General features: G+C 51.8%; 1 protein-coding gene across 3 annotated transcripts in view; it reads left to right on the top strand.

Moving 5' to 3' along the window:
- Window positions 1-27923, top strand: part of LOC121544660 (metastasis-associated protein MTA1) — an 80946-nt gene that overhangs the window by 11645 nt on the left and 41378 nt on the right. For 2 of the 3 annotated variants that reach the window (XM_045209107.1, XM_041854694.2), the window contains 2 exons: window positions 11991-12058; window positions 12924-13017. In XM_045209107.1, coding sequence (XP_045065042.1) covers window positions 11991-12058; window positions 12924-13017 — 162 coding nt within the window. The remainder of the gene's footprint in view (window positions 1-11990; window positions 12059-12923; window positions 13018-27923) is intronic. The other variant, XM_041854695.2, reaches the window with a different exon arrangement.

The raw sequence follows: 27923 nt of genomic DNA, 5'->3' as shown, positions 1-27923 counted from the left end.
AAGGTCCTAAACGATATTATAACCGCGATTGATAATAGACAGTACTGTGCAGCCGTCTTCATCGACCTGGCCAAGGCTTTCGACTCTGTCAACCACCGCATTCTTATTGGCAGACTAAATAGCCTTGGTTTCTCAAATGACTGCCTCGCCTGGTTCACCAACTACTTCTCAGATAGAGTTCAGTGTGTCAAATCGGAGGGCCTGTTGTCTGGACCTATGTCAGTCTCTATGGGGGTGCCACAGGGTTCAATTCTTGGGCCGACACTTTTCTCCGTGTATATCAATGATGTCGCTCTTGCTGCTGGTGACTCTCAGATCCACCTCTACGCAGACGACACCATTTTGTATACATCTGGCCCTTCATTGGACACTGTGTTAACAAACCTCCAAAGGAGCTTCAATGCCATACAACACTCCTTCAGTAGCCTCCAACTGCTCTTAAACACTAGTAAAACTAAATGCATGCTTTTCAATCGAACGCTGCTGGCACCCGCCCACCCGACTAGAATCACCACTCTCGACGGGTCTGACCTAGAGTATGTGGACAACTACAAATACCTAGGTGTCTGGTTAGACTGTAAACTCTCCTTCCAGACTCACATAAAGAATCTCCAATCCAAAGTTAAATCTAGAATCGGCTTCCTATTTCGCAACAAAGCCTCCTTCACTCATGCTGCCAAACATGCCCTCGTAAAACTGACTATCCTACCGATCCTTGACTTCGGCGAAGGCTATTTTGTAAATGACATCGCCGAAGTCAGGATCGTAGATAGCCATTACGAGGGCATCATTTTTTTCACCTTTATTTAACCAGGTAAGCCAGTTGAGAACAGGTTCTCATTTACAACTGCGACCTGGCCAAGATAAAGCAAAGCAGTGCAATAAAAACAACACAGAGGTACATATGGGGTAAAAAAACAAAGTCAAAAATACAACAGAAAATATATATACAGTGTGTGCAAATGTAGCAAGTTTGTCATTTACAAAATAGCCTAACTTGCTACATTTGCACACACTGTATATATATTTTCTGTTGTATTTTTGACTTTGTTTTTTTACCCCATATGTACCTCTGTGTTGTTTTTATTGCACTGCTTTGCTTTATCTTGGCCAGGTCGCAGTTGTAAATGAGAACTTGTTCTCAACTGGCTTACCTGGTTAAATAAAGGTGAAAAAAAAATGAAAAAAAATGCCCTCGTAAAACTGGCTATCCTACCGATCCTTGACTTCGGCGATGTCATTTACAAAATAGCTTCTAACACTCTACTCAGCAAATTGGTTGTAGTCTATCACAGTGCCATCCGTTTTGTCACCAAAGCCCCATATACTATCCACCATTGTGACCTGTACGCTCTTGTTGGCTGGCCCTCACTACATATTTGTCGCCAAACCCACTGGCTCCAGGCCATCTATAAATCACTGCTAGGCAAATCCCTGTCTTATCTTAGCTCACTGGTCACCATAGCAACACCCACCCGTAGTCTACGCTCCAGCAGGTATATCTCACTGGTCATCCCCAAAGCCAACACCTCCTTTGGCCGCCATTCCTTCCAGTTCTCTGCTGTCAATGACTGGAACGAACTGCAAAAATCTCTGAAGCTGGAGACTCTTATCTCCCTCACTAACTTTAAGCGTCAGTTGTCAGAGCAACTTACCGATCACTGCACCTGTACACAGCCATTCTGAAATTAGCCCACCCAACTACCTCATCCCTATATTGTTATTTATTTTGCTAATTTGCACCCCAGTATCTCTATTTGCACATCATCTTTTGCACATCTATCATTCCAGTGTTAATACGAAATTGTAACTATTTTGCACTATGGCCTATTTATTGCCTTACCTCCATAACTTGCTACATTTGCACACACTGTATATAGATTTTCTGTTTTATTTTTGACTTTATGTTTTATTTACCCCGTATGTAACTCTGTGTTGTTGTTTTTATCACACTGCTTTGCTTTATCTTGGCCAGGTCGCAGTTGTAAATGAGAACTTGTTCTCAACTGGCTTACCTGGTTAAATAAAAAAAATAAGTATTTAGTTGGATTGGCTCTCCTGTGGAAAAAAGCCCCCCATGGCACTGTCACATGGCATCTTCCTTACAAATGGGATTGGCTCATCAGAATAGGCTACATTTCATGCAGAGACAGCCCATGATGGGATCGATGTTTCGATGAAGAACGCTGTTGGGACAAAGAGCATCAGTGTCTTCAGTGACAAGTCCACTGATGGCCAATCACTGTGTGATGTATAACAGCAGTCCACTGATGGCCAATCACTGTAGGATGTGATGTAAACTCAGCAAAAAAAGAAACATCCCTTTTTCAGGACCCTTCATTGTAAAGGGTTTAAACACTGTTTCCCATGCTTGTTCAATGAACCATAAACAATTAATGAACATGCACCTGTGGAACGGTCGTTAAGACACTAACAGCTTACAGACTGTAGGCAATTAAGGTCACAGTTATGAAAACGTAGGACTCAAAAGAGGCCTTTCTACTGCCTCTGAAAAACACCAAAAGAAAGATGCCCAGGGTTCCTGCTCATCTGCGTGAACGTGCCTTAGGCATGCTGCAAGGAGGCATGAGGACTGCAGATGTGGCCAGGGCAATAAATTGCAATGTCCGTACTGTGAGATGCCTAAGACTACGCTACAGGGAGACAGGACAGACAGCTGATCGTCCTCGCAGTGGCAGACCACGTGTAACAACACCTGCACAGGATCGGTACATCCGAACATCACACCTGCGGGACAGGTACAGGATGGCAACAACAACTGCCCGAGTTACACCAGGAACGCACAATCCCTCCATCAGTGCTCAGACTGTCTGCAATAGGCTGAGAGAGGCTGGACTGAGGGCTTGTAGGCCTGTTGTAAGGCAGGTCATCACCAGACATCACTGGCAACCTCGTCGCCTATGGGCACAAACCCACCGTCGCTGGACCAGACAGGACTGGCAAAAAGTGCTCTTCACTGACGTGTCGCCGTTTTGTCTCACCAGGGGTGATGGTCAGATTCGCGTTTATCGTTGAAGGAATGAGCGTTGCACCGAGGCCTGTACTCTGGAGCGGGATCGATTTGGAGGTGGAGGGTCCGTCATGGTCTGGGGCGGTGTGTCACAGCATCATCGGACTGAGCTTGTTGTCATTGCAGGAAAACTCAAAGCTGTGCGTTACAGGGAAGATATCCTCCTCTCTCATGTGGTACCCTTCCTGCAGGCTCATCCTGACATGACCCTCCAGCATGACAATGCCACCACGCACAGAACGAGCAGTATGGCTGATTTACTGCAAGACAGGAATGTCAGTGTTCTGCCATGGCCAGCGAAGAGCCCGGATCTCAATCCCATTGAGCACGTCTGGGACCTGTTGGATCGGAGGGTGAGGGCTAGGGCCATTCCCCCCCAGAAATGTCCGGGAACTTGCAGGTGCCTTGGTGGAAGAGTGGGGTAACATTTCACAGCAAGAACAGGCAAATCTGGTTCAGTCCATGAGGAGGAGATGCACTGCAGTACTTAATGCAGCTGGTGGCCACACCAGATACTGACTGTTACTTTTGATTTTGACCCCCCCTTTGTTCAGGGACACATTATTCAATTTCTGTTAGTCACAGATCTGTGGAACTTGTTCAGTTTATGTCTCAGTTGTTGAATCTTGTTATGTTCATACAAATATTTACACATGTTAAGTTTGCTGAAAATAAGCACAGTTGACAGTGAGAGGACTTTTCTTTTTTTGCTGAGTTTATAACAGCAGCAATAACTGTAAAACATGTCATGTCCTCAGCAGATCTGTAACATATTGTGTGATGGTGACAAACAAATGACCTGCGGCCACACACACACACTGCGTCTCCATGGAGCCAAACGGACTCCATCACACAGGTGGTAAACACACAGCATAGATTGTCAGCAGAATTGACACACAGGCTCTAGACAGAGAGAGAATATGACACACACATGCATCTCTGGTAGAAGGCATCGCCTCCACCTTTCTCCTAACAGTCACGGACAGCACAGATTATCACACAAAGTTTGGCTATTGTTCGGAAGAGGAAATGCAGGGCCTATTCTATCTGAGTGATGGATGGACAGAGCGTATATGAGAGTAAATGAAAGAGGGAAAAGAAGAGTGTGATAGGTTCAGTGGGGGATTGAATTACCCGATTGCCATAGTAACCCCCATACCATATCCCCGCACACTGAGACTGATCCTGATATGGCCTGTGGTGTCCGCTCCTCGCCACAGGAACGTACCGCTGTGCGTGGGAGGATGTTCTCTACCTCTTGTCTGTTTCTCCTCTAGTCCCTATGCCCATGTCTTTGTCTGTTTTAATTGCGCTCTTATCTTATTGACTTATTTCTGCTTGTCCGTCTGTCTGACTCTCTGCCTGCATGTCTTTTGATTTGCCTGTCTCTCTGCCTGCCTGTCTGTCTCTCTGCCTGCCTGTCTGTCTCTCTGCCTGCCTGTCTGTCTCTCTGCCTGCCTGTCTGTCTCTCTGCCTGTCTGTCTCTCTGCCTGCCTGTCTGTCTCTCTGCCTGCCTGCCTATCTCTGCCTGCCTGTCTCTGGCCTGGTTTGGTTCCACTCAGAGCGGGTTGACTGTCTCTTTGGGTCTCAGCTCAGCAACATGGTATGATTGGCTCAGAGGATATTTGACTGCACTGTGACGTGGCAGGTAGTAATGGCGCGTGGTTGGCTGAGGCTGGCAGTGGGGGAGGGGTGGGTGTAGCAGACACTGGCTGTGGGCACATGCAGGCTGAAATGGTAGGCGAGGGCTGGCAGACAGACAGACAGTTTGGTTTACATTTACATTTGAGTCATTTAGCAGACACTCTTATCCAGAGCGACTTACAGTTAGTGAGTGCATACATTTTTTTTTTTTCATACTGGCCCTCCGTGGGAATCGAACCCACAACCCTGGCTTTGCAAACGCCATGCTCTACCAACTGAGCTACACGGGACATGAAGCCTGTTCTGTATTTTTGGCTGTATAACAGTTTTCTGCTTGTATGTTTTTTTTTCTAGGAGCTCTTCCTCTTTCCTCTCTCTCTCTCCCTTCTTGCTCTCTCGCTCTTTGTTTACATGAACTCTGAAGTATAGTGCCTTGCAAAAGTATTCATCCCCCTTGGTGTTTTTCCTATTTTGTTGCATCACAACCTGTAATTTAAATTGATTTTTATTTGGATTTCATGTAATGGACATACACAAAATAGTCCAAATTGGTGAAGTGAAATGAAAAAAATAACTTCTTTCAAAAAATTCTAAAAAATAAATAATGGAAAAGTGGTGCGTGCATATGTATTCACCCTCTTTGCTATGAAGCCCCTAAATAAGATCTGGTACAACCAATTACCTTCAGAAGTCACATAATTAGTTAAATAAAGTCCACCTGTGTGCAATCTGTGTCACATGATCTGTCACATGATCTCAGTATATATACACCTGTCCTGAAAGGCCCCAGAGTCTGCAACACCACTAAGCAAGGGGCACCACCAAGCAAGCGGCACCATGAAGACCAAGGAGCTCTCCAAACAGGTCAGGGACAAAGTTGTGGAGAAGTACAGATCAGGGTTGGGTTATAAAAAAATATCTGAAACTTTGAACATCCCACGGAGCACCATTAAATCCATTTTAGAGTAAGAATATGGCACCACAACAAACCTGCCAAGAGAGGGCCGCCCACCAAAACTCACGGACCAGGCAAGGAGGGCATTAATCAGAGAGGCAACAAAGACACCAAAGATAACCCTGAAGGAGCTGCAACGCTTGGACTGGGAAACTGGTCAGAATTGAAGGAATGATGGATGGCGCTAAATACAGGGAAATTCTTGAGGGAAACCTGTTTCAGTCTTCCAGAGATTTGAGACTGGGACGGAGGTTCACCTTCCAGCAGGACAATGACCCAAAGCATACTGCTAAAGCAACACTTGAGTAGTTTAAGGGGAAACATTTAAATGTCTTGGATGGCCTAGTCAAAGCCCAGACCTCAATCCAATTGAGAATCTGTGGTATGACTTAAAGATTGCTGTACACCAGCGGAACCCATCCAACTTGAAGGAGCTGGAGCAGTTTTGCCTTGAAGAATGGCCAAAAATCCCAGTGGCTAGATGTGCCAAGCTTATAGAGACATACCCCAAGAGACTTGCAGCTGTAATTGCTGCAAAAGGTGGCTCGACAAAGTATTGACTTTGGGGGGGTGAATAGTTATGCACGCTCAAGTTTGCTTTTTTTTTGTCTTGTTTGTTTCACCCCAAAAAATATTTTGCATCTTCAAAGTGGTAGGCATGTTGTGTAAATCAAATAAAAATATATTTTAATTCCAGGTTGTAAAGCAACAAAATAGGAAAAATGCCAAGGGGGGTGAATACTTTCGCAAGCCACTGTATGTGTGTGTGTTCCTCCCTTCCTGGGAGAGTGGAGACCTACTCAGACGAGACGAAGATTCGGACTGGAGGGAATGGGGGCAGGCCTGGAATTTCGTGATTTTAGGGGCAAGGCCATTTGGCCTTCAAGAGGTGCCCAATCTGCTAGGACACCAAGGCCATTAACCAAAAATAGCCAATTCAATTGATTTGAAAACCGAAAAAAAGTAGCTATTCTGTTATGAAAAGCATAAGTGTATGTACATGTCCATAAATAATTATCCTACATGTCAAAGTGCAGGTGATGGCCTATTTGTATTGGCTACAGTCTGTCATGTCCAGACCGATGCTGACAGGAGGGAGGCGCTTGAAAATGTTACCAAACTTTAATGAGACTTTTAATTACATATATATACAGGCTAAAAGCCAGTCTTGTTTAACAATTAGAATGTAGGATAATTAATATTAACATCTAAAGGCTTGATTCTGTCGTACTCGAGGCACTGTTTGTTCAGATAGAAGAGAAAGGCCAGTGCCTGTTGTACACCGCAACATCACCCTCACTTGCAATCTGAGCAGAGGCAGTTAACATTTTCAAACTATTTAACCATAAATGCATAAATTGTTTAAAACCTGGATTTTTTTTGTCATTTTATGAGGCATGTCTTACCATGTTCTAACCATAGTAATGTTAAGAGGATTATTTTATAAACACTTCCTCATATGCCATTGAAACCAGTATTTATCTCATGTTCTCAACTTTCCTTCGTTGTCCAACAGCCAAAGACGCAAAACTAGTCATATTAACAACACATGCTAGTTGCTGCATCTTTAGATCTTCCTCTCTTTCTAAATTTCTAAAGGATATTTTCATCTCGCATTTATGAAACTGCTCTCATTTGCGGCGCAATTTGGAGAACGTTGTATTCCCGCAATTGCATTTTGGAACATTCGCGCTTATAGGCAAGGCCTACTGCCGTGTGCGCATTGCTGAGCTTATAATGTGAAGAAATAGCCTAATAGTTTTAAGCTAAACGTTCTAATCTGTTGCATCAGGGTAACTGTTTTTAAAAGGTTTTTGATCTACAGTGGTTGTATTAATTTGGAATCTATCGTCCCACAACTGTCCCAGAGTCTGTTTGGAATATTTATTTCTCGCCCAGAACGACAAGCTGACCAATAGAATAGGTCAACTTTTGTACTATGGGGGATAGTAGATTAACATAGGCTAGTGCTTTTGCTGTTTGTTACTCATCTTGTTGGCTGACGAAAAGTAAATGTGGACAGTTCTTCTACCATCTTCAATATGCATCTTGGAATTGGATAAGAAGGACTTGTGCCGTTTCCTCCCCGATGTGTCTGTCTTCACTAGTAGGCTAGACTACTTCGGATCTGCAACGCTTGTGAGAAGGACCCGATCATGTGATGGGCATTGGCTAATAAGAATTGAGATATGAGAGAGCCATGTGAGTGAGCGGTGCTTCGGAGCAGGGCGATTGGCAGACGGGAGAATGGAATTATAATTCTTATTCAGCCCAAGGGCACAACAGCCACTTTGGCTGGAAGGCATGAAAATTGGAGGCCTGGATGGGGGTCGACTAGGGAGAGTGGAGGGGGGACGTTGGAGGGAGGGAGAGAGTGGAGTGGGTGGGGGGTATACTAGGAAGAGGGGAGAGTGTGGAGGGGTGAGAGTGGGGGGGAGGGGTAGACTACAGAGGGGGAGGGAGGGGATGGGGGTAGACTACGGAGGGGTGGAGGGTATGGGGTAGACTAGGGAGAGAGTGGAGGGGATGGGGTAGACTAGGGAGTGGGGGGAGATAGTGGAGGGGATGGGGTGGACTAGGGAGGGGATGGGGGAGAGAGTGGAGGGGATGGTGTGGACTAGGGAGGGGATGGGGGAGAGAGTGGAGGGGATGGGGTAGACTAGGGGAGTGGGGGAGATAGTGGAGGGGATGGGGGAGAGAGTGGAGGGGATGGGGTGGACTAGGGAGGGATGGGGGAGAGAGTTGGAGGGGATGGGGTGGACTAGGGAGGGGACTAGGGAGGGGATGGGGAGTGAGTGGAGGGGATGGGGTGGACTAGGGAGGGGATGGGGAGAGACTGGAGTGGAGGGGATGGGGAGAGAGTGAAGGGGATGGGGTGGACTAGGGAGGGGATGGGGAGAGAGTTGGAGGATGGGGTGGACTAGGGAGGGGACTAGGGAGGGATGGGGGAGAGAGTGGAGGGATGGGGTGGACTAGGGAGGGGATGGGGAGAGAGTTGGATGGGGTGGACTAGGGAGGGGACTAGGGAGGGGATGGGGAGAGAGTGGGGGGGGGATGGGGTGGACTAGGGAGGGGATGGGGGAGAGAGTGGTGGGGATGGGGTGGACTAGGGAGGGGATGGGGAGAGAGTGGTGGGGATGGGGTGGACTAGGGAGGGGATGGGGAGAGAGTGGTGGGGATGGGGTGGACTAGGGAGGGGATGGGGGAGAGAGTGGAGGGGATGGGGTGGACTAGGGAGGGATGGGGGAGAGAGTGGAGGGGATGGGGTGGACTAGGGAGGGGATGGGGAGAGAGTGGAAGGAATGGGGTGGACTAGGGAGGGGATGGGGGGAGAGTGGTGGGGATGGGGGAGAGAGTGGTGGGGATGGGGTGGACTAGGGAGGGGATGGGGAGAGAGTGGAGGGGATGGGGGAGAGAGTGGTGGGGATGGGGTGGACTAGGGAGGGGATGGGGAGAGAGTGGAAGGAATGGGGTGGACTAGGGAGGGGATGGGGAGAGAGTGGTGGGGATGGGGTGGACTAGGGAGGGGATGGGGAGAGAGTGGAAGGAATGGGGTGGACTAGGGAGGGGGATGGGGGAGAGAGTGGTGGGGATGGGGTGGACTAGGAGGGATGGGGAGAGAGTGGAAGGAATGGGGTGGACTAGGGAGGGGATGGGGGAGAGAGTGGAGGGAATGGGGTGGACTAGGGAGGGGATGGGGAGAGAGTGGAGGGGATGGGGTGGACTAGGGAGGGATGGGGAGAGAGTGGAGGGGATGGGGTGGACTAGGGAGGGGATGGGGAGAGAGTGGAGGGGATGGGGTGGACTAGGGAGGGGATGGGGAGAGAGTGGAGGGGATGGGGTGGACTAGGGAGGGGATGGGGAGAGAGTGGAGGGGAGGGGTAGACTAGGGAGGGATGGGGAGAGAGTGGAGGGGATGGGGTGGACTAGGGAGGGGATGGGGGGAGAGAGTGGAGGGGAGGGGTAGACTAGGGAGGGGATGGGGGAGAGAGTGGAGGGATGGGGTGGACTAGGGAGAGGGGGAGAGTTGAGGGGGTAGACTACGGAGGGTGGGAGGGGTGAGAGTGGGGGTAGGGGGTAGACTACGAAGGGGGAGGGGATGGGGTAGACAACAGAGGGGGAGGGAGTGGAGGGAATGGGGTAGACTGGGTAGGGGGAGAGAGTGGAGGGGATGGGGTAGAGTAGAGAGGGGGGAGTGAGGGGATGGGGTAGACTAGGGAGGGGGAGTGAGGGGATTGGGTAGACTACAGGGGGAGAGAGAGTCGAGGGGATGGTGTAGACTAGGGAGGGGGGAGAGAGAGTGGAGGGGATGGTGTAGACTAGGGAGGGGAGAGAGAGTGGAGGGGATGGTGTAGACTAGGGAGGGGGAGAGAGTGAAGGGGATGGAGTAGAATAAAGAGGGGGGAGAGTGGAGTGGAGGGGGAGAGAGTGGAGGGGATGGGGGTAGACTAGGGACTGTGGAGGGGGACGTTTGAGGGAAAGAGTGGAGGGTATGGGGGGATGATGGAGAGGGGATGGAGGGAATTGTGGGGCTGATGAAGAGGGGATGGAGGGAATGGGAGGATGATGATGGAGTGGGGGGATGATGGAGTGGGGGGATGATGAAGAGAGGATGGAGGGAGTGGGGGGATGATGGAGAGGGGATGGAGGGAGTGGGGGGATGATGGAGAGGGGATGATGGAGAGGGAGTGGGGGGATGGAGGGAGTGGGGGGATGATGGAGAGGGGATGGAGGGAGTGGGGATGGAGGGAGTGGGGGGATGATGGAGAGGGGATGGAGGGAGTGGGGGGATGATGGAGAGGGGATGATGGAGAGGGCGTGGGGGGATGGAGGGAGTGGGGGGATGATGGAGAGGGGATGGAGGGAGTGGGGATGGAGGGAGTGGGGGGATGATGGAGAGGGGATGGAGGGAGTGGGGGGATGGAGGGAGTGGGGGATGATGGAGTGGGGATGGAGGGAGTGGGGGGATGATGGAGCGGGGATGGAGGGAGTGGGGGGATGATGTAGAGGGAGTGGGGGGATGATGGTGATGGGGATGATGGTGATGGGGGATGATGGTGATGGGGGGGAGTGGGGGGATGATGGAGAGGGAGTAGGGGGATGATGGTGATGGGGGAGTGGGGGGATGATGGAGAGGGAGTAGGGGGATGATGGAGAGGGAGTAGGGGGATGATGGAGAGGTGATAGGGGAGTGGGGGGATGATGGAGAGGGAGTAGGGGGATGATGGAGAGGGGATGGAGGGAGTGGGGGATGATGGAGAGGGGAAGGAGGGAGTGGGAGGATGATGGAGAGGTGATGGGGGAGTGGGGGATGATGATGGAGGAGGAGTAGTGGGGGGGATGATGGAGGAGGAGTAGTGGGGGGATGATGGAGGAGGAGTAGTGGGGGGGATGATGGAGGAGGATTGGGGGGATGATGGAGGGAGTAGGGGGATGATGGAGAGGGAGTGGGGGGATGATGGAGGGAGAGGGAGTGGGGGGATGATGGAGGGAGAGGGAGTGGGGGGATGATGGAGGGAGAGGGAGTGGGGGGGATGATGGAGGGAGAGGGAGTGGGGGGATGATGGAGGGAGAGGGAGTGGGGGGATGATGGAGGGAGAGGGAGTGGGGGGATGATGGAGAGGGAGTGGGAGTGGGGGTTGTAATAGTTGTAGGGAGAAAAGAGGCAGAGACGAGGGAGGGGGTTTAGCTCCAGGCAGCCTACCAAGTGTGGGGTGTGATAATATGACGTTAGCCAAGACGCATGCAGGGTTAAGACTAGGCACCCTACCAAGCCCAGGGCCTAAAAGGATGTCAGACTGAGTACTGAGGCTGCTATGGGCCTGGAGCTGGGCCAAGATCAGGGAGAGAGGAGCGGGAGAGCAGGGGGAGGGGATGGGAGAGCAGGGGGAGAGGATAGGAGAGCAGGGGGAGGGGTAGGAGAGCGGGAGGAGGGGGGTTGGGGCAAGAGCAGGGGGAAAGAGGAGAGGGAACTGGAGAGGAGGGGAGGAGAGCAGGGGGGGAGGGGAGAGCAGGAGGAGGGGAGTAGGGGCAAGAGCAGGGGGAAAGAGGAGAGGGAACTGGAGAAGAGGGGAGGAGCTGGGTCAAGAGCACAGACAGAGGTAGAGAGGAGAGGGAGCTGGAAATTGAGTGAAATGGAAAGGAGGACAAAGGAAGAATGGGAAGAAAATATTGAATTGTGGGTTGACACGTGTTTTGATACACTGTACAACAAGCTATTGAAGTCATCCATTGGTCAGAGTGGCTAAACCACTCAACAAGAATACAGTTTCCACGGTCTCCGTCAGTTGGATATACAGAGTAACCTTGTTAAGACACTGTACTGACGTGTCATCTCTCTCCCCTCACCTTCCTCCACAGATTATGTTTATTTTGAAAACTCATCCAGTAACCCACTGCTGATCCGGCGGATAGAAGAGCTCAACAAGGTGAGACCGTGGTGTGTGTGTGCGCACAGTCTCTCGAGTCCTAACAGGTGCCAACTGTCCTCAATGTTTGGCTGTTTGAAGGTACTGGAGACTAGTGTCTGTCTGATGTGATTAAAGGGACACTTCCCAAGAGTCCGATGAACTCGTGGATACCATTTTTATGTCTTTGCGTGCCATTTGAAGAACGTTGCGAACTAGTGTTAGCGCAATTGCTAGCAAATACCCATAGACTTCCAGTCATTGCGCTAATAGTAGTTAGCACAAAACTACCTCTAACATCCTTCATACTGGACACAGAGACATAGAAACGGTATCCACGAGTTCATCTGGCTCTGGGGAAGTATATAAAGGGCCAAAATCATTGCCAAAATCCAGAAGTGTCCTTTTAACAGATAGACACAGACCTGAGCCTAGGCCTAGCTAAGCTGCTCCTCTCTCACTCGTCACTGTCAGTCTGCCCAGACAGGCATAACACTGTCTCTTTCCCAATTAGTCTTAGATCCCTCACTTCCTCTTTCTCCCACTCCTCAAAATGCATTGGAGGAGAAGGTCAGAGGGGAAGGACCTTGGATCTTCTCCTCCAAAATGGTTAGAGAAGGTGACCAATCAAGAAAGACTAATTCAGAAAGATTAACATCAATCACTCCACTTTCATCAACTAGTCAACACTGGCATGTAAAATACTTCTTATAGCATAGTTATTACATGGCCTAGCCTAGTTGTTCTACTGTTGTTCACCAGACTTCACCAGACTTTCTGTTAGTTCTGACATCGTAAGCAAACCTGAACTCAAACTCGACTCTCTGGGTCAGTTACCATGGCAACCCTCTGTCTTCAGTTCTCTCTCTCCTTGTTTTGTTTGCAGACGGCCAATGGAAACGTGGAGGCTAAAGTGGTCTGTTTCTACAGACGCAGAGACATCTCCTCAACACTCATCGCCCTCGCCGACAAACACGCACGTGAGTGACACACACGGTTCACTGTTCAGTCAGAAATGACTATTTCTTCACCAACTAACCACTGTAACTGTTCAACATTGAATATCAGCGTTCAAATCCCCTAGTAATAGTGACTGTTCAGTCAGTAACCACTTTTTAATGTCACCTTTATTTATACAGGTTAGGCTATTGTCATTCAGATAACACCTCTAGCAAGAGGGCCCCCCGAGTGGCGCAGCAGTCTAAGGCACTGCATTACAGACCCGGATTCGATCCCGGGCTGTATCACAGCGTTGTTCGGGTTTGGGGAGGGTTTGGCCAGGGGGGCTTTCCTTGGCTCATTGCACTCTAGCGACTTCTTGTGGCGGGCCGGGCGTCTGCAGGCTGACCTCGGTTGTCAGTTGAACATTGGTGCGGCTGGCTTCCGGGTTAAGCGGGCAGGTGTTAAGAAGCGGGGTTTGGCGGGTCATGTTTCGGAGGATGCATGACTTGACCTTCGCCTCCCGAGCCAGTTGGGGAGTTGCAGCGATGAGACAAGATCGAAATTGGGGAGAAAAAGGGGGTAAAATACCACAACAAAAAATAAAAACCTCTTGCAAGAGAGGTTCCCTCTACACTGATTGACTAAGCACCATTCAGCATCCAATGCCACTTAATTCCCTTGTATAGGCTAGTTCACAGAGAGATGAACTGCTGTGTGTATAAGGTTTTGAAATGTGCCATTTAAAGCTCATTTAATCTGATGAGTTGTGTAGTGAAAGACAATGTCTCCGTATCAGTCCTAGACTAGTCTAGGCAAGTGTTTGTACGTTTTGCTCATCTATGCAGGACTGTGTGTGTGTCTGTTTTGTGTGTGAATGACTATGTGCGTGCCAGCGTAACAGTGTGTGTAGCACTCTTCCTCATGAGTGTGTGAGCTGGCTCTGCAGTGTTAGCGGCTGTAGCTAGCTGTGTGCTGTATCTTTGAGCTGTTGTACCTGTTCTATCAGAGTGCAGTAGGTTGTAGCTGTGAGGGCCGTGGCTGTGAGGGCAATAAGAAGTGTTAGATTTGATGTATAATACACCTTAGAATGGCACATGATTTTGTCCGATTAGATTTTATATGCTTTAGAATGACACTTCTGGTTTTGGCGGGAAATACAGGGTTACCTGGGAGAAAATTTATTTATTCTCGGGATGGAATGTTTGTAAAATACCGTGAAAATATTAAGTGTGGGAGTGTGGGGGAGAGTGTGTGTGTGAGGGAGAGAGTGTGTGTGTGTGTGGGAGAGGGAATGTTACTCTCTGAGAGTGACCCTGTGGAACATTGTCCTTGTGTAGTAATGGATGGCTTTCTTTCTCCCTTCTGGACTGGATCATTGCAGAATGGCTGTGTGTGTGTATGCTCGTCTGTTTATGTGTGTGTGCTGTGAGTCACAGATCAAATATTTTCCTTGCTGAGATTCGGTTGGAGCCTTACCTCAGAGGGCCCCTACGTATCTTAGCCCCTCCCCTGTCGGCAGAGTTGCCTCCTGAGTGGTCAGTGATTGACATAGCCTTTCGCTCCTCTGGCCCCTCCTCCAGGCATATGACTTAAGGCATCAGCATGGTTCAGTTCGGCTGTCGGCTAACCGAACGAGTGTGTCGCATGCTCCGTAAAAGGACGTTTGCTTGAAAAACAAAATAAAAAGGTGGAAAGCGGCAATATTACCCCGGGACAGTAGAGGGCGATGAGCTGGTAATAGTCATCTACGACCAAACAATATTACCCCGGGACAGTAGAGGGCGATGAGCTGGTAATAGCCATCTACGACTAAACAAGGACGTGACGACACACCCAAACAAGGAAGAGGCACAGGAGAACAAAATAGTGTACACAGAAAGACACTTGACTGGCGTGAAAATTAAATTTCTGCGAATTGCCCGGGATCTACTAGATTTGATGTACCTAGCAACACATACATTGCATTCGTAAAGTATTCAGACCCCTTCACTTTTTCCACATTTTGTTATGTTACAACCTTATTCTAAAATTGATTAAATTGTTTTTTCCCCTCATCAATCAACACACAATACCCCATAATGACTAAGCAAAAACAGGTTTAGAAATGTTTGCAATTTTATAAAAAATAAACTAATGTCACATTAAATAAGTGTTCAGACCCTTTACTCAGTACTTTCTTGAAGCACCTTTGGCAGCGAGTCTTCTTGGGTATGACGCTACAAGCTTGGCACAAGTTTCTTCCATTCTTCTCTGCAGATCCTCAAGCTCTGTCAGGTTGGATGGGGAGCGTGGCTGCACAGCAATTTTCAGGTGTCTCCAGAGATGTTCGATCGGGTTCAAGTCCAGGCTCTGGCTGGGCCATTCAAGGAAATTCAGAGACTTGTCTCGAAGCCACTCCTGCGTTGTCTTGGTTGTGTGTTTAGGGCCGTTGTCCTGTTGGAAGGTGAACCTTCGCCCTAGTCTGAGATCCTGAGCACTCTGGAGCAGGTTTTCATTAAGGATTACTCCGTTCATCTTTCCCTCGATCCTGACTAGTCTCCCAGTCCCTGCCGCTCAAAAACATCCTCACATCATGATGCTGCCACCACCATGCTTCACCGTAGGGATGGTATTGGCCAGGTGATGAGCGGTGCCTGGTTTCCTCCAGACGTGACGCTTGGCATTTAGGCCAAAGAGTTAAATCTTGGTTTCATCAGACCAGAGAATATTGTTTTTCATGGTCTGAGAGTCCTTTAGGTGCCTTTTTGGCAAACTCCAAGCGGGCTTTCATGTACCTTTTACTGAGGAGTGGCGTCCAACTGGCCACTCTACCATAAAGGCCTGATTGGTTGAGTGCTGCAGAGATGGTTGTCCTTCTGGAAGGTTCTCCCATCTCCACAGAGGAACACTGGAGCTCTGTCAGAGTGACCATCGGGTTCTTGGTCACCTTCCTGACCAAGGCCCTTCTCCCCCGATTGCTCAATTTGGCTGGGTGGCCAGCTCTAGGAAGAGTATTGGTGGTTCCAAACTTCTTCCATTTAAGAATAATGGAGGCCACTGTGTTCTTGGGGACCTTCAATACTGCACAATATTTTTGTACCCTTCCCAAGATCTGTGCCTCGACACAATTCTGTCTCAGAGCTATACGGACAATTCCTTCAACATCATGGCTTGGTTTTTGCTCTGACATGCACTGTCAACTGTGGGACCTTATATAGACAGGTGTGTGCCTTTCCAAATCATGTCCAATCAATTGAATTTACCACAGGTGTACTCCAATCAAGTTGTAGAAACATCTCAAGGATGATCAATGGAAAAAAGATGCACCTGAGCTCAATTTTGAGTCTCATAGAAAAGGGTCTGAATACTTATGTAATTAAGGTATTTTTGTTTTTGTATTTTCAATACATTTGCTAAAAAAAAATAACTGTTTTTGCTTTGTCATTATAGGGTATTGTGTGTAGATGTATATATTTTTGAATCCATTTTAGAATAAGGCTGTAACGTAACAAACTGTGGAAAAAGGGAAGGGGTCTGAACACTTTCCGAATGCACTGTATAGTAGGCCAGATACTGAGACAGAGAAGATGCCCGCTACAGGTTCACAATGGTGAATGTAGGGGCATACGGCCGAGAGTGCTATGGTGGACTGTTTCAAGAGTTCTCGATTTACCACCTCCAGCTGTCCTGCCAGGTACCACAACTCGAAGTCCTCATGTTTTCCTGGGAGATGCAGCTTTCCCTCTACATGGGAACCTCATGCGCCCTTATCCAGGTATGTTGATAATAGAATGTTGGAATCAATTTCACTTTTTTTGTTTCTAATTTCCCTTGTTACTGCATACATGTATGAACCTCTGAGAAGTACCATTTTATCAAGGCTTTTGGAATATGGTTCCTGGAAAATGGTATGGTGTTTTCTTTGGGTTTACCAAATATACAGTATATATCTGACATTCACTTGTTACCTCTCATTCACAGGCGTCCATCTCAATAAACCTGCGTGAACCTGGGACTACCACTCTCGTTGTCGGAGATTCAGAGAATGCATTCGGCATCATGGCTGCGAGGATAAAATGAAACCTGATTCTGGGACATCTGTGTGCAGTAATTTAGATTAGATTAAACTACACCACAAGTAGAAGAAAGCCTGTGGCACAGCTCTTCGGTACGTTGTCAGCGCTTGATGTTCAAATAGAATGCATTGAAACACCTTGAAGAAATGCCAACAGAGCTTTTTCAGCACACAAATAAACCTTTTTCTTGCTTCTAAAAGTAAACCACAAAAAAAGTGTCTGAGGACAGACATGTAAACAAGTATCTATGGAATAAAGTGTCAGAGTGTAGTTACACATTTCTGAATATAAATATTTTGAAAACAATAGTAAAACAGTCTTATGAACAGACATGTAAATGACAAAAGGGTCTATGGAATAACATGTAAGTGTCTAGTGTCTGAGGCCTGAGATGTCTGACAAACAGAACACGTTGTTCATGTCACTGAGGTCCCAGTCGTTCGGTCCATGTCCTCTTGAAGTCATGCAGCTGGTGATCGAGTTCCTCCCGGAGTTTTGGCGAGAGTTCATCCATGAAATCAGCTTTAGGTGCCAGGACCCTGTGGAGAGGAGGAGAAGAGGGGGGACATTAGGAGTGTCTGGAGAACAGTGTGCATGGTGAGGAGGAAAAAGGACAACAGAAGAGAGGAAAGGGGATCAGAATAAAGTCTGAAATAACTTTTATTTATTTACCTCTGGGACAAGCTGGTGGCTCGGTGCATGATGTTGTCCAGATCTTGAGAGACGTCTTCAATCATTTGCAATGCCTTTGCGAGTGATGTGTGAATGACTGGGTCTGCAGCTCTTTTCTCCCTTCTCACACCCTTGCTGCTCTGTGGCATCGGTGAGGAGCAAGCCAGTAGATTAGGTCTTGGAGTTGGGCCCAGGATAGAGCTTCCCAGGCCCTGCATGGAGATTGTTTCTAATTCTGTACTGCAACTCAGTGCGGGTGATGAGCTGGGGGCAGAGGTAGTGCTTGGGGCCGGTGAACAGGCAGCACAGAGAACAAAACCAGGTGATGTCTCCATTCACTTGTGTTTGTGCCTAAAAAAAAAAAAAAGTAGAGGGCTATTTAGTACACATATCCAAAACATTAATGAACATCAAGTATCATTAACCGAGACTACAATAGACTATATGATGTTGCAAATGTTTGAGCGGAGTTGAGGAGGCCTGGCCTAGCTACTCAACTCTGCTCAAACATTTGCAACTTTTTGGCTAGCTGGACCTTGCTACCAATGTCGGAAGCTTATGCTTTTTCTTTCTATGACAGTGATCAAAAGTTGTAAAGATCTTTAGTTTAGTTGGTTGGCTTGCTTTCCCTGCATGAGTACGCTGCTAGGCTAGCTAGCTATTGTTAGCAAAATATGGCAACTCTTTTCCATGACTACAATAGAAAATACAACAACATACCTCATCCTTTAGTGAAGACGGCATGTTGCTTTCAGTCTTCCCATGCTTCATGTGCCGAACAAGCTAGCAGTAAAATTTCTGGAGTAGCCGTTCCACTGGCATCTCCACTGTGGCCCTTATTTCTTTGCCTTGACGAACTTGTTCGCGAACCCTACCCCACTTTTTAGAACAAGTGGTTGGGTCGGACCCCAGCGTCTCCGCAATCTCCCTCCACAAATTGCCATTTACATGGCTAGAATCGTACTGTTGAAGGTACTTTTGTACCTCCTCGGTCAATCGATGCTCCAAGTTGTCGTTCGCCATGTTAATAACAATAATAATAATGATAAATAATAAGCCATTTAGCAGACGCTTTTATCCAAAGCGACTTACAGTCATGTGTGCATAAATTTTTACGTATGGGTGGTCCCGGGGATCGAACCCACTACCCTGGCGTTACAAGCGCCATGCTCTACCAATTGAGCTACAGAGGACCAATCCACACTGAGTTTCGGCCTGAATCAACAAGAAGCAGAAACTTGCGTCACCCCTACAGTTGACCAATCACGGACGAAGGGGCGTAGACTTCGGCTCCCGAACTTCGGGCTGGCCCTTGAGAATAAAAAAAATGGTGCCCGAACAGCTGAAAAAACCCGAACTTTAGCCTCTCTTTAATTGGCCTTTCTATTCTAAGTCTAGAACTCTGGGCCCTTAGTTTCAGTAAACAGTAGACATCAATGGTGACCATTAATCCATTCACAAACACTAAACAATCTAATGGCAAAGTATAGAAGAACTGTTGCTCAATATAGGCTAGACTACATAGTATACAATTTGAAGAATGCTTAAGTGAAATAAAATAAATCCTTCAGAACTCAGGATTTTTGGTGTTGGGCCTCTCCTCTCCCCTCTCCTCCTCTCCCACTCCCTCTCCTCTTCCTCTCCGTCTGGTTAAGTGACTCACTCATCAATAACTGATCATTGGTAGGAACAGGTGAGATGGAGAGGCCATTTTTGGAGAGTATGATCTGGGTGCTGTGGCAGTAGATTGGCTCTGTCTGGGGGGAGAGGGGCAGGCAGTCAGGAGCTAGTAGTGATAATGATACCTCAGATTGTACTGAATTGATATCAGATTTGGATTGCCTGGCTGCCTGTAAGACTGAATCGGCTCTGGGGCTCTTGGACTGTGGTGCATGTTCATTCTGTGATGGTGTGTGTAGAAGAGTCTATGAGCGAGCGCGAAGCGAGAACTTATTGATTTTGGCCCCATATCCCTTCTCCTGAAAACCCTTTTGATTGCTTCTGTTCTGCTCTCTGTCTCCCTGCCTCTGTCTTTCACCTTCTCTAATGAAACTCCAAATGAGCTGGAGCACGCTTCAACTGGTTTCTGCTTCCCCTCCCCTCTCTGTTCCACTCAGTCTCTCGTTCCTTCAGGGGGGTTATAGAGGAGAGTGGGGGTTATAGAGAAGAGGGGAGTGAGGGTTGAGGAGAGAGGGGGTTATAGAGAAACACACCAGTCCAGGCAGGGGATCTATATTCCTATTTATTCCTAAATGAGCCAGGTACCAGCAGTGTCACAAGGCATTGATGGGAACTCCTCTGGAATCATTACCCTAGCCTAACTATTTTTTATGTCTTCACCGTTTTCCTGGAAAACAAATCCCTGTAGTATCTAATCCTCTTGTTTGTCTCCCGAGTCTCTGGTTCTTCAATAGGTTGTGTCCTAACCTCACCCTAAATTCTGAGCGAATCACACAACTATGAGGCGTGGCTCTAAATTGAGGCAGGAGAGGGTTGTCACTAGTTAACACAGCCACAAAGTAGAGCTGGGGTGATAAACCGAAAATTACGACATATTGCGTATGTAAGTAATTCTTGGTGATTAGCCCAATGTTCATGTGTGCATTAAACAATAGCCTACAGAGCGGCGCAGCATATATGAAAGTGAAACAGCATAGAAAAGGCATTGCGCTCCCAGAGCTCAACACTTTCATCTATGCCGTTTCATTTGAACCAAAACTACATTTACATTTACGTCATTTAGCAGACGCTCTTATCCAGAGTGACTTACAAATTGGTGCATTCACATTATAGCCAGTAGTACAACCACTTTACAATGGTTTTTTTGTTTGTTTTGTTTTTTAGGGGGTTGGGGGGTAGGGGTTGGGGTAAGGGGGGGTAGAAGGATTACTTTATCCTATCCCAGGTATTCCTTAAAGAGGTGGGGTTTCAAATGTCTCCGGAAGGTGGTGAGTGAATCCGCTGTCCTGGCGTCGTGAGGGAGCTTGTTCCACCATTGGGGTGCCAGAGCAGCGAACAGTTTTGAATGGGCTGAGCGGGAACTATGCTTCCGCAGAGGAAGGGGAGCCAGCAGGCCAGAGGTGGATGAACGCAATGCCCTCGTTTGGGTGTAGGGACTGATCAGAGCCTGAAGGTACGGAGGTGCCGTTCCCCTCACAGCTCCATAGGCAAGCACCATGGTCTTGTAACAGATGCGAGCTTCAACTGGAAGCCAGTGGACTGTGCGGAGGAGCGGGGTGACGTGAGAGAACTTGGGAAGGTTGAACACCAGGCGGGCTGCGGCATTCTGGATGAGTTGTAGGGGTTTAATGGCACAGGCAGGGAGCCCAGCCAACAGCGAGTTGCAGTAATCCAGACGGGAGATGAGAAGTGCCTGGATTAGGACCTGTGCCGCTTCCTGTGTAAGGCAGGGTCGTACTCTCCGAATGTTGTAGAGCATGAACCTACAGGATCGGGTCACCGCCTTGATGTTAGCAGAGAACGACAGGGTGTTGTCCAGGGTCACGCCAAGGCTCTTCGCACTCTGGGAGGAGGACACAACGGAGTTGTCAACCGTGATGGCGAGATCATGGAACGGGCAGTCCTTCCCCGGGAGGAAGAGCAGCTCCGTCTTGCCAAGGTTCAGCTTGAGGTGGTGATCTGTCATCCATACTGATATGTCTGCCAGACATGCAGAGATGCGATTCGCCACCTGGTTATCAGAAGGGGGAAAGGAGAAGATTAGTTGTGTATCGTCAGCGTAGCAATGATAGGAGAGGCCACAGCAGCCAAAGTAGATATGACGCAACTTCCACCAAGCCAGTGGATGCTCTTCGCTGTCTACCAAAGGGTAACACATGTAGCTAGTCATCTCTGCTTCCCGTAGTGACACAGTGGGGACAGATGTTGAAGCTGTTGTGTAGCTTCCCTTGAAAAAGCTTCCCGAAGACTTCCACTAACTTTTCTTTTCTCCTCTGGTGCCCCAACTGCACTTGGTTCTTGTGGTTCTGTGCGCATGATGGGCCTCTCCACTGGTGGGGTTCTGTCCCCACTGTTGGTCTCTCCACTGGTGGGGTTCTGTGCTCACTATGGGCCTCTCCACTGGTGGGGTTCTGTGCTCACACTGGGCCTCTCCACTGGTGGGGTTCTGTCCCCACTGTTGGCCTCTCCACTGGTGGGGTTTTGTTCCCACTGTTGGCCTCTCCACTGGTGGGGTTCTGTCCCAACTGTGGGCCTCTCCACTGGTGGGGTTCGCTGCTCACTGTGGGCCTCTCCACTGGTGGGGTTCTATGCTCACACTGGGCCTCTCCACTGGTGGGGTTCTGTCCCCACTGGTGGCCCCTCCACTAGTGGGGTTCTGTCCCCACTGTTGGCCTCTCCACTGGTGGGGTTCTGTCCCCACTGTGGGCCTCTCCACTGGTAGGGTTCTTTCCCCACTGTGGGCCTCTCCACTGGTGGGGTTCTGTCCCCATTGTGGGCCTCTCCACTGGTGGGGTTCTATCCCTACTGTAGGCCTCTCCACTTGTGGGGGTCTGTGCTCACTGTGGGCCTCTCCACTGGTGGGCCTCTCCCCCCACTGTGGGCCTCTCCCCCCACTGTGGGCCTCTCCCCCCACTGTGGGCCTCTCCCCCCACTGTGGGCCTCTCCACTGGTGGGGTTCTGTCCCCACTGTTGGCCTCTCCTCCACCGGTGGGGTTCTGTCCCCACTGTGGGCTTCTCCACTGGTGGGGCTCTGTGCTCACACTGGGGCTCTCCACTAGTGGGGTTCTGTCCCCACTGTGGGCCTCTCCATTGTTGGGGTTCTGTCCCCACTGTGGGCCTCTCCACTGGTGGGGTTCTGTCCCCACGGTTGGCCTCTCCACTGGTGGGGTTCTGTGCTCACTGTGGGCCTCTCTACTGGTGGGGTTCTGTCCCCACTGTGGGCCTCTCCTCTGGTGGGGTTCTGTCCCCACTGTGGGCCTCTCCACTGGTGGGGTTTTGTCCCCACTGTTGGCCTCTCCACTGGTGGGGTTCTGTGCTCACTGTGGGCCTCTCCACTGGTGGGGTTCTGTCCCCACTGAGCTTCTCCACTGGTGGGGTTCTGTCCCCACTGTTGGCCTCTCCACTGGTGGGGTTCTGTCCCCACTGTTAACCTCTCCACTGGTGGGGTTCTGTCCCCAATGTTGGCCTCTCCACTGGTGGGGTTCTGTGCTAACTGTGGGCCTCTCCACTGGTGGGCCTATCCCCCCACTGTGGGCCTCTCCCCCCCACTGTGGGCCTCTCCCCCCACTGTGGGCCTCTCCACTGGTGGGGTTCTGTCCCCACTGTGAGCTTCTCCACTGGTGGGGTTCTGTCCCCACTGTTGGCCTCTCCACTGGTGGGGTTCTGTCCCCACTGTTAACCTCTCCACTGGTGGGGTTCTGTCCCCACTGTTGGCCTCTCCACTGGTGGGGCTCTGTGCTAACTGTGGGCCTCTCCACTGGTGGGCCTATCCCCCCACTGTGGGCCTCTCCCCCCACGGTGGGCCTCTCCCCCCACTGTGGGCCTCTCCACTGGTGGGGTTCTGTCCCCACTGTGAGCTTCTCCACTGGTGGGGTTCTGTGCTCACTGTGGGCCTCTCCACTGGTGGGGTTCTGTCACCACTGTTGGCCTCTCCACTGGTGGGGTTCGGTGCTCACTGTGGGCCTCTCCACTGGTGGGGTTCGGTGCTCACTGTGGGCCTCTCCACTGGTGTGGTTCCGTCCCCACTGTTGGCCTCTCCACTGGTGGGGTTCGCTGCTCACTGTGGGCCTCTCCTCTGGTGGGGTTATGTGCTCACACTGGGCCTCTCCACTGGTGGGGTTCTGTCCCCACTGTGGGCTTCTCCACTGTTGGGGCTCTGTGCTCACTGTGGGGTTCTGTCCCCACTGTGGGGTTCTGTCCCCACTGTGGGGTTCTGTCCCCACTGTGGGCCTCTCCCCCCACTGTGGGCCTCTCCACTGGTGGGGTTCTGTCCCCACTGTTGGCCTCTCCACCGGTGGGGTTCTGTCCCCACTGTGGGCTTCTCCACTGTTGGGGCTCTGTGCTCACACTGGGGCTCTCCACTAGTGGGGTTCTGTCCCCACTGTGGGCCTCTCCACTGTTGGGGTTCTGTCCCCACTGTTGGGGTTCTGTCCCCATTTTGGGCCTCTCCCCCCACTGTGGGCCTCTCCCCCCACTGTGGGCCTCTCCCCCCACTGTGGGCCTCTCCACTGTTGGGGTTCTGTCCCCACTGTGGGCTTCTCCACTGGTGGGGCTCTTTGCTCACACTGGGGCTCTCCACTAGTGGGGTTCTGTCCCCACTGTGGGCCTCTCCACTGTTGGGGTTCTGTCCCCACTGTGGGCCTCTCCACTGGTGGGGTTCTGTGCTCACACTGGGCCTCTCCACTGGTGGGGTTCTGTCCCCACGGTTGGCCTCTCCACTGGTGGGGTTCTGTCCCCACTGTGGGCCTCTCTACTGGTGGGGTTCTGTCCCCACTGTGGGCCTCTCCTCTGGTGGGGTTCTGTCCCCACTGTGGGCCTCTCCACTGCTGGGGTTCTATCCCTACTGTGGGCCTCTCCACTGGTGGGGTTCTGTGTTAACTGTGGGCCTCTCCACTGGTGGGCCTCTCCCCCCACTGTGGGCCTCTCCCCCCACTGTGGGCCTCTCCACTGGTGGGGTTCTGTCCCCACTGTGAGCTTCTCCACTGGTGGGGTTCTGTCCCCACTGTTGGCCTCTCCACTGGTGGGGTTCTGTCCCCACTGTTGGCCTCTCCACTGGTGGGGTTCGGTGCTCACTGTGGGCCTCTCCACTGGTGGGGTTCTGTCCCCACTGTGAGCCTCTCCACTGGTGGGGTTCTGTCCCCACTGTGAGCTTCTCCACTGGTGGGGTTCTGTCCCCACTGTTGGCCTCTCCACTGGTGGGGTTCTGTCCCCACTGTTAACCTCTCCACTGGTGGGGTTCTGTCCCCAATGTTGGCCTCTCCACTGGTGGGGTTCTGTGCTAACTGTGGGCCTCTCCACTGGTGGGCCTATCCCCCCACTGTGGGCCTCTCCCCCCACTGTGGGCCTCTCCCCCCACTGTGGGCCTCTCCCCCCACTGTGGGCCTCTCCCCCCACTGTGGGCCTCTCCACTGGTGGGGTTCTGTCCCCACTGTGAGCTTCTCCACTGGTGGGGTTCTGTCCCCACTGTTGGCCTCTCCACTGGTGGGGTTCTGTCCCCACTGTTAACCTCTCCACTGGTGGGGTTCTCTCTCCCCACTGTTGGCCTCTCCACTGGTGGGGTTCTGTGCTAACTGTGGGCCTCTCCACTGGTGGGCCTATCCCCCCACTGTGGGCCTCTCCCCCCACTGTGGGCCTCTCCACTGGTGGGGTTCTGTCCCCACTGTGAGCTTCTCCACTGGTGGGGTTCTGTGCTCACTGTGGGTCTCTCCACTGGTGGGGTTCTGTCACCACTGTTGGCCTCTCCACTGGTGGGGTTCGGTGCTCACTGTGGGCCTCTCCACTGGTGGGGTTCGGTGCTCACTGTGGGCCTCTCCACTGGTGGGGTTCTGTCCCCACTGTTGGCCTCTCCACTGATGTGGTTCCGTCCCCACTGTTGGCCTCTCCACTGGTGGGGTTCGCTGCTCACTGTGGGCCTCTCCACTGGTGGGGTTCTGTGCTCACACTGGGCCTCTCCACTCGTGGGGTTCTGTCCCCACTGTGGGCTTCTCCACTGTTGGGGCTCTGTGCTCACACTGGGGCTCTCCACTAGTGGGGTTCTGTCCCCACTGTGGGCCTCTCCACTGTTGGGGTTCTGTCCCCACTGTGGGGTTCTGTCCCCACTGTGGGGTTCTGTCCCCACTGTGGGGTTCTGTCCCCACTGTGGGGTTCTGTCCCCACTGTGGGGTTCTGTCCCCACTGTGGGCCTCTCCCTCCACTGTGGGCCTCTCCCCCCACTGTGGGCCTCTCCACTGGTGGGGTTCTGTCCCCACTGTTGGCCTCTCCACCGGTGGGGTTCTGTCCCCACTGTGGGCTTCTCCACTGTTGGGGCTCTGTGCTCACACTGGGGCTCTCCACTAGTGGGGTTCTGTCCCCACTGTGGGCCTCTCCACTTTTGGGGTTTTGTCCCCACTGTTGGGGTTCTGTCCCCACTGTGGGCCTCTCCCCCCACTGTGGGCCTCTCCCCCCACTGTGGGCCTCTCCCCCCACTGTGGGCCTCTCCCCCCACTGTGGGCCTCTCCACTGGTGGGGTTCTGTCCCCACTGTTGGCCTCTCCACTGGTGGGGTTCTGTCCCCACTGTTAACCTCTCCACTGGTGGGGTTCTCTCTCCCCACTGTTGGCCTCTCCACTGGTGGGGTTCTGTGCTAACTGTGGGCCTCTCCACTGGTGGGCCTATCCCCCCACTGTGGGCCTCTCCCCCCACTGTGGGCCTCTCCACTGGTGGGGTTCTGTCCCCACTGTGAGCTTCTCCACTGGTGGGGTTCTGTGCTCACTGTGGGTCTCTCCACTGGTGGGGTTCGGTGCTCACTGTGGGCCTCTCCACTGGTGGGGTTCTGTCCCCACTGTTGGCCTCTCCACTGATGTGGTTCCGTCCCCACTGTTGGCCTCTCCACTGGTGGGGTTCGCTGCTCACTGTGGGCCTCTCCACTGGTGGGGTTCTGTGCTCACACTGGGCCTCTCCACTCGTGGGGTTCTGTCCCCACTGTGGGCTTCTCCACTGTTGGGGCTCTGTGCTCACACTGGGGCTCTCCACTAGTGGGGTTCTGTCCCCACTGTGGGCCTCTCCACTGTTGGGGTTCTGTCCCCACTGTGGGGTTCTGTCCCCACTGTGGGGTTCTGTCCCCACTGTGGGGTTCTGTCCCCACTGTGGGGTTCTGTCCCCACTGTGGGCCTCTCCCTCCACTGTGGGCCTCTCCCCCCACTGTGGGCCTCTCCACTGGTGGGGTTCTGTCCCCACTGTTGGCCTCTCCACCGGTGGGGTTCTGTCCCCACTGTGGGCTTCTCCACTGTTGGGGCTCTGTGCTCACACTGGGGCTCTCCACTAGTGGGGTTCTGTCCCCACTGTGGGCCTCTCCACTTTTGGGGTTTTGTCCCCACTGTTGGGGTTCTGTCCCCACTGTGGGCCTCTCCCCCCACTGTGGGCCTCTCCCCCCACTGTGGGCCTCTCCCCCCACTGTGGGCCTCTCCACTGGTGGGGTTCTGTCCCCACTGTTGGCCTCTCCACCGGTGGGGTTCTGTCCCCACTGTGGGCTTCTCCACTGGTGGGGCTCTTTGCTCACACTGGGGCTCTCCACTAGTGGGGTTCTGTCCCCACTGTGGGCCTCTCCACTGTTGGGGTTCTGTCCCCACTGTGGGCCTCTCCACTGGTGGGGTTCTGTGCTCACACTGGGCCTCTCCACTGGTGGGGTTCTGTCCCCACGGTTGGCCTCTCCACTGGTGGGGTTCGCTGCTCACTGTGGGCCTCTCCACTGGTGGGGTTCTGTGCTCACACTTGGCCTCTCCACTGGTGGGGTTCTGTCCCCACTGTGAGCTTCTCCACTGGTGGGGTTCTGTGCTCACTGTGGGTCTCTCCACTGGTGGGGTTCTGTCACCACTGTTGGCCTCTCCACTGGTGGGGTTCGGTGCTCACTGTGGGCCTCTCCACTGGTGGGGTTCTGTGCTCACACTGGGCCTCTCCACTGGTGGGGTTCTGTCCCCACTGTGGGCTTCTCCACTGTTGGGGCTCTGTGCTCACACTGGGGCTCTCCACTAGTGGGGTTCTGTCCCCACTGTGGGCCTCTCCACTGTTGGGGTTCTGTCCCCACTGTGGGCCTCTCCCCCCCACTGTGGGCCTGTCCCCCCACTGTGGGCCTCTCCCCCCCACTGTGGGCCTCTCCACTGGTGGGGGTTCTGTCCCCACTGTTGGCCTCTCCACCGGTGGGGTTCTGTCCCCACTGTGGGCTTCTCCACTGTTGGGGCTCTGTGCTCACACTGGGGCTCTCCACTAGTGGGGTTCTGTCCCCACTGTGGGCCTCTCCACTGTTGGGGTTCTGTCCCCACTGTGGGCCTCTCCCCCCACTGTGGGCCTGTCCCCCCACTGTGGGCCTCTCCCCCCACTGTGGGCCTCTCCACTGGTGGGGTTCTGTCCCCACTGTTGGCCTCTCCACCGGTGGGGTTCTGTCCCCACTGTGGGCTTCTCCACTGGTGGGGCTCTTTGCTCACACTGGGGCTCTCCACTAGTGGGGTTCTGTCCCCACTGTGGGCCTCTCCACTGTTGGGGTTCTGTCCCCACTGTGGGCCT

The sequence above is a fragment of the Coregonus clupeaformis genome, chromosome 29 (assembly GCF_020615455.1).
Source record: "Coregonus clupeaformis isolate EN_2021a chromosome 29, ASM2061545v1, whole genome shotgun sequence".
Lineage (NCBI taxonomy): Eukaryota > Metazoa > Chordata > Actinopteri > Salmoniformes > Salmonidae > Coregonus > Coregonus clupeaformis.
The sequence above is the reverse complement of the archived record's forward strand: the minus strand, read 5'-3'. Positions and strand labels throughout refer to the sequence as shown.